This window comes from Electrophorus electricus, chromosome 26 (assembly GCF_041902795.1).
Source record: "Electrophorus electricus isolate QZ-2024a chromosome 26, ASM4190279v1, whole genome shotgun sequence".
Taxonomy (NCBI): Eukaryota; Metazoa; Chordata; class Actinopteri; order Gymnotiformes; family Gymnotidae; genus Electrophorus; species Electrophorus electricus.
The window spans coordinates 7,335,001-7,341,404 of NC_137522.1; the positions used below are offsets into that span (position 1 = coordinate 7,335,001).

Below are 6,404 nucleotides of genomic sequence, written 5' to 3' on the forward strand. Positions count from 1 at the left end.
AGGTAGCAATGCTTTTTTTTTTTTAATTTGTTTATTATTTTTTATTTAATGGTTCTTCTTTGTAAAATTGCCTTGTTTGCCTTTTTGACTTTTCAGAAGTGCATCTTTTGCTACAAGACCACAAAGCACATCTGCGGGGCATGCATCCAGTGCTCATACGAAAACTGCTCCACCTCCTTCCATGTCACCTGTGCCCACCTGGCCGGGGTCGTCATGAAACCTGCTGATTGGCCATATGTGGTGTCTGTCACATGCCACAAACACAAACAGACCAACCTGAAGGTATGTAGGTGGCTTCACATAAAAAAAAAAATAAAAAAAAATACACACAAAAAAAACCCCCCCCAAAACTTTGTGCCTTAGAAAGTCTGCTCGTATGTTGTTGAGGCTCACTGCTGATACCAGCCACTTGCGAAGAGTCTATAATTAAGAAAACTCTTTTGTGGTGAGGCTCTCCTATTATTCAAGCCAGTTTCATGAACACGGAGGACGCGTGTCCAGAAAAAGAAATGAACCACTGTGAACGAGTTACACATTGTACTGGCTCCCCAGCAATCTCAAAAATGCTATTTACAGCTACAGAAATAGAAAATAGTTTTCAATTCTGTACATGTTCACACCAACAAGAGCGTTTAAAGTTGATCAGTTGTGCTTGCGAGATCTGAAAAGGGCCTGTGGGAGGAATGCTGCGGAATGCTCAGGAACGTTTGGGAATACCGTGGGCTGAATCTTGAGAAGCTAGGGGAAGTACTGAGGGATGTTGGGGCATGCTGGGGAACACTGAGGGAGGTAGTGCAACGTCGGGAGATGACGAAGAAACCTCGGCCGCTTAAGAATTCTGGGGGAATGCCGTGAAGGATGTTGCTTGGGTCAGTGTGACGTGACCCTCGGCTCCGCCTACAGGTGAAGGCGGGACCACGCGACCTCACCCTGGGGCAGCAGGCTATCGGTAAAAGCAGCGATGGCTGGTTCTACCGTTGCACCATCGTGGGCATTGCCACTCAGAGATTCTACGAGGTCAACTTCGACGACGGCTCCTACTGTGACAACATCTACCCCGAAAATGTGCTGGTGGGTGCCGGAGAGATTTTGTGTGTGTTTTATATCTTAATTCATATTGCAATGGAAACGTAGGTTAAATTTCCATAAATCCATACATTTCGTGGCTTTTGTAGTCATCTTTTTTTTTTTCCTGTGGATAAAATGAACATGGAAATGTTTTTTTGTTCTCCCGGATCAAGATGTTACGGGTTCCACGTGTCTAAATGATTTCTCACGTGAAATCTCTCTCTCTCTTTCTCGTCCTCCGCCCCCCTCGCTCCCTCTCAGAGTCATGACTGTTTGCGTAACGGCCCTCCTGAACTGGGGGAGCTGGTGGTTGTGAACACGGTAGACGGACGCGTTCTCAACGCCTCGTTTGTCAGGGAGCACACCCACAGATTTTACCAGGTAAATCTGCCCTCGGCACCAGCCCCTGCCTCACTTTCTCTCACAACCTCGCCCTACCTTTATAAACTCTCCACCCCTACCTCTTGCTTTCACCCTGCCTCACTTTCTCTCTCTCTCTCTCTCTCTCTCTCTCTCTCTCTCTCTCTCTCTCTCTCTCTCTCTCTCTCTCTCATCTCCTCCACTTGCTTTTCTTTGTCCCTGTCTTTTTTTCCCTCTGTTCCCGTTTTATTTTATTATTCCATATATTTCTTTCCGGCCCCGCTGAGACTCTTGGGAGGGCAGAGACAGCAGTTCATAGCCCATATGCTGGTTTACTGTGGTAGTGCTGGCGGGTACAGCACTCTAGTGTGTGTGTTGCGCTTTATTCTTAAACACAAAGAGAGGGATTACGGAGGGACTGGCAGAGAGAGAGGAGAACGGGGGGGGGGATGGGACAGGCGTGTCAATACTCTGTACTGCTAATGAATACGAGGGAATGACTCACCTGCACTCTGTGGTTATTAGGAACAGAGTAAGGACAACATTTTACCTCCGATTTCGCTCGGTTTTAAACCCCAGCTCACTCTCTTAGCATTTTGTGTGATATTAGCATGATGCTTGTGTCAGAAAATGGGGCCTGGCCTGAAGCTGTGGGCGTGTGTGTGTGTGTGTGTGTGTGTGTGTGTGTGTGTGTGTGTGGGAGACACAGAGACGTGAGATGTGACGGTCACCTTCACCCTTGTCTCTTTCTTAATACTCTGCTCTCCGTCCAAACGACGGACCTGCCGCTCATCTGACTGTATGACCTTTGTGAACACACACACACACACACACACACACACACACACACACACACACACACACACACACACACACACACACTCCATCACCTCTGTCTTATCCTCTTTTCTGTTCTTTCACCATTTCTCACATTTTAGCTCTTATCTTTGTTTTCTTACACATCATCTCTTCTGCTTCATTATTTTTTTACACATTTTTTTCTTCCACTCAGTCAGCGTCCCTCTCCGATCTATTTTCCCAGTGTTAATACTCAGCTTTCTCCGACTCAAAGCCTCACTCCTTTAGCACTTAAGAGCATCAGTGAGGATCATCAGTGCTGCTGAGGCAGAATCAGACTACCGTTGGTCTCCCTGGAAACGGGGGACAGGGGGCACCGGGGGGGGCCAACCCTTCCATTCTAGAGCTTTTCCCAGCTCATCCATAGATCGTGTCTTCAGTTCACCTGGTTCAGGTGTTTTGAGAGAAGAAATGGAATGAAAACACAGATGATGGCTAATGGTTCCTTCTGGAGCAGGTTGAGACCCGGCTGCAGTTTAGAATAACACACTGGTAACGCTAAACTAAGGAGGAGGAGTGCCAGCCCCCTGAATCGAGTACTTCCTGACATGATCTCGATCTCTCTCTTTATGTCCGTCTCGCTGTCTGTCTCTGTGCTTCTTCGTCTCTCAGGTGGAGTTCCAGGACGAGTCTCAGTTGCTTCTGAAGCAGAGCGAGATCCACTCTGTGCAACAGGACCTGCCTAAGAGGGTCCTGTCTCGTCTGGTAAGGCCATATTATTTTCGGCAGATAATGTGATCAGAAGTAAATATTATGTGCTTCTATATGTAAATATTATGTACTTCTATATGCCAACCACAAAAATGACCCTATTGTACATTAGACAGATTCAAGACATGTTTTAATCTTTGTGAGAAGTCTTGCAGTGGTATGATGTGTAACAGTTGTGGGTTTGTGACACTTAGAAAAACGTAGAGAGAAGTGGATGTGTGTGATGTGTCTGGCTCCGCACTTGGCATGTTTATGCCGGAGCTCAGGTGTTTATTGTTCACTGCTGTCGTTCTCGCTCTGCTCCAGGTGACGGTGAGTGAGCAGGAGGCCCAGAGCCAGACCAACGAGGAGCCCCAGGCAGCCAAGCGGCCTCGCCTGCCCACGCCGCCCCCCGCGCCTGCGGTCCAGTCCCTGGAGACCCCCGAAGGCCCCCCGCTTGCTCTCTACCCGGGCCTCGGGGTTCCCCAAGGTGCCGCTACTTGTCCCTCCGTCTCGGGCCAGCCTGCGCCCGTGGCTGTCCTGCCCACCCCGATCGCCATCAAGGAAGTGGACAACGAGAGCTACACCCACAGCTCCAGCTACATCGCCTACATGGAGTCTCTCCTCAACTCGGACTTCCCCCCCGAAGAAGCAGATCGGGGGCCTGAGCCTATGTATTAGTGCAGCCCCCCATGCGCAACACTAGCTAGCCCAGTGCTAGCTCAGCATTAGCCCAGTGCAGCTGCTCCTCTGCGCTGACATAGACTTTGCGGAAAACCCATTACTGCATGTTGGTCTCTGTCTGTGGCTCTTTCCCTCGCTCTTATACTCTTTTCCCGGCCTCCGCGTATACGCCGGCAGTCCACAGGAAGTGCGTAGGTGTACGTGTTTGGGTGGGTGTGCGTTTGTGTGTATCTGAGGGCTGCTCCTACCCCTCATGCATTAAAGCATCTTTCTCTAAGGTTCTGCATTCTCTCTCACCTCACAGAGAGAGGCAACGATCATTTTATTACATGTGCAGCATTCTTTATACTGAATTATATCAACCCAGTGTGAAGTATTTTTCTAACTCAAGCCAAAACTCACTCAACTAAAGACTCAAGGCAAACGGACTGTCTGGTTCTGTACAGTTTTGAAAAGTTTTTTTTTTTTTTTTTTTCCTGTCTCTGCAGTGGAGGGATGGCAGGGATGAAGGGGAGGGTTAACACGAGTATTTAAACATCTTTATTATTTGTATAAAGCAAATGACAGATATGGCAACCTTAGAATCTCCATTTTTATGTCTGAGAGTTTGGTGTAGAGACGATCTGTTTAAGATATAGTTCTAAATGTGTTCAGAAACTCTTGTAACGCATATACGCAAAACGTTACAATGTATTTTCAGTGCCAGGTGTCTGGACTTGTTTTTGTAGCAGACTTCGTAAAAATGTAGACTTGATATGGAATAACTGTTCGATTTGTCCATTTTTATGATGATAACTGTCTTTTTGCTGTTGTTATTGGTTCTGTTTTTATTTTGTTGGTGAAAACTTCATGTGAAAAGAACAATGGCATAGATTTTTTTTTTTTTTTGTCAGCTTGCGGTTGTTTTTCTAGATAACAGAATTTGTCACATACGTAGGTTGGAAGCCCACACGCACGATTAAATTAGCGTTAAATGTGGTTTACGTGATCAGCCTTCTCAAGGTGCTATAGAAGTCCTAGACTACTGAGAGGTCCCTGATCACGCCTCTCTCTCACACACTCACACACACACACACACACACACACACACACACACACACACAGAGAGAGACAGACAGACAGGTGTACATACCACAGGCCCTGCTCACGGTACACAGATTTGCTTTCCTATCCACGTCACACACGATGCGGCACAGTACGGCGGAGATTGCTGGGGAGCCACTTACCAGCACCTCCTCTGTCTGTCTCTCTCTCTCTCTCTCTTTCTCTTTCTCTCCACCGGCCTTTATCTTTCTTTCACTCACTCTTCTCTCTTCCTTTTCCCTTCTCTCCAATCCTCTCTCTCTTCCCCCTCTCTCCCCATTTGACTTTGCCGTGATGGAGCGGTTGAGCCCAGCGGAGGTCTAACTATGGCTGTTACCCCACGGTCCACTTCCTTTGCTCCGCCCCAGTCCCTGAGAGGTGGGCGGCTAAGAGTCCATTATGCCATTCGCTCCAGACTGGGACATGCCCCCACAGAGCCCTGACACCCTCCACCTGCTCCCCACTAGGTGTCCCCATGGTCCTAGCATCCCGCTCACGCTCCACTTCTCTCCCCAGGCACACAAGATAGATGGTGGTGACACAGAAAACCTGGCGAGCCAAAGAGTTTCTGCATATGTATTCCTCTTACCCCAGAGACAGTGTTACATGGAGTTTTCCATTAAGCCCTAAGCCATTTGAGAGATTTTCTTCGTTTTTGTTTTTCTCTCTCTCTCTCTCTCTCTCTCTCTCTCTCTCTCTCTCTCTCTCTCTCCCTCCCTCTCTCTCTCTCTCTCTCTCTCTCCTCTCTCTCTCTCTCTCTCTCCCTCTCTCTCTCTCCCTCTCTCTCTCTCTCTCTCTCTCTCTCTCCCTCTCTCTCTCTCTCCCTCCCTCTCTCTCTCTCTCTCTCTCTCTCTCTCTCTCTCTCTCTCTCTCTCTCTCTCTCTCTCTCTCTCTCTCTCTCTCTCTCTCTCTCTCCCTCTCTCTCTCACCCTCCCTCCCTCTCTCTCACCCTTCGCCTCGGTGCCTCCGAGCAGGGTTTTCCTCAGTAAGAGAGTCAGGCTCTGAGGGGCGGCTTTGTTTCGGGCCCAGCCACAGGAAGCTGACCTTCCTTTTTCCTTTGATGTGACAGCTCCTCCTTTCCTGTCTCATCAAACACTCCATTTGCTCACTTGATGCCATCTACTTTGCTCAGATTAGAGGCAGCGTTGGACTGAAAACATCCCCCCCAACGCCCCCTTGGGGATTCATACTGGTTTGCAATAACTTTGTAACCTCCCAAAACCGTAGATCAACTCTGAAACCGCAAAGACTCCCATTCTAGTGTCTGTAAATGTTAAACGATACAGAAACTATTGGATAAATTCTATTAAAATGTGAAGTGAAACTGATGGCAGTACATTGTTGTCAGTGGTGATGTTTTTGTTGTTTTTACACGTTCACGCGCAGACACATTTCCCCCCCCCCCGTTGGTGGAATCTCGTGTTTGATAGCACCTCTTTTCTGCGATTTACGTTTACGTCGATGTGCTTTTGTTGGGCGTTAACAAAACAAAGTGGTGTTGAGTAGAATGTACATGGGTCGGCCTCTTCCGGGGACCCGTCCTGTTCCCTGTGTCATGAGCCAGCGTTAGCCGGGTCGTGCAGGTCTGGCTGTCCGTGCTGCCACGTTCCGGTTCATTCCAAAGGCCAGTCGATCTTGCGTGCACCTGATGTAAGTCATGT

General features: G+C 48.3%; 1 protein-coding gene across 2 annotated transcripts in view; it reads left to right on the forward strand.

Moving 5' to 3' along the window:
- kdm4b (lysine (K)-specific demethylase 4B) overlaps positions 1 to 6,079 on the forward strand; it is a 41,313-nt gene extending 35,234 nt beyond the window's left edge. For both annotated transcript variants that reach the window (XM_035523162.2, XM_035523163.2), the window contains exons 18-22: positions 97 to 282; positions 904 to 1,071; positions 1,330 to 1,449; positions 2,899 to 2,991; positions 3,304 to 6,079. In XM_035523162.2, the coding sequence (XP_035379055.1) occupies positions 97 to 282; positions 904 to 1,071; positions 1,330 to 1,449; positions 2,899 to 2,991; positions 3,304 to 3,657 (921 nt within the window). In that variant the 3' untranslated portion in view covers positions 3,658 to 6,079. The remainder of the gene's footprint in view (positions 1 to 96; positions 283 to 903; positions 1,072 to 1,329; positions 1,450 to 2,898; positions 2,992 to 3,303) is intronic.
- The last annotated feature ends 325 nt before the right edge of the window (positions 6,080 to 6,404 follow it).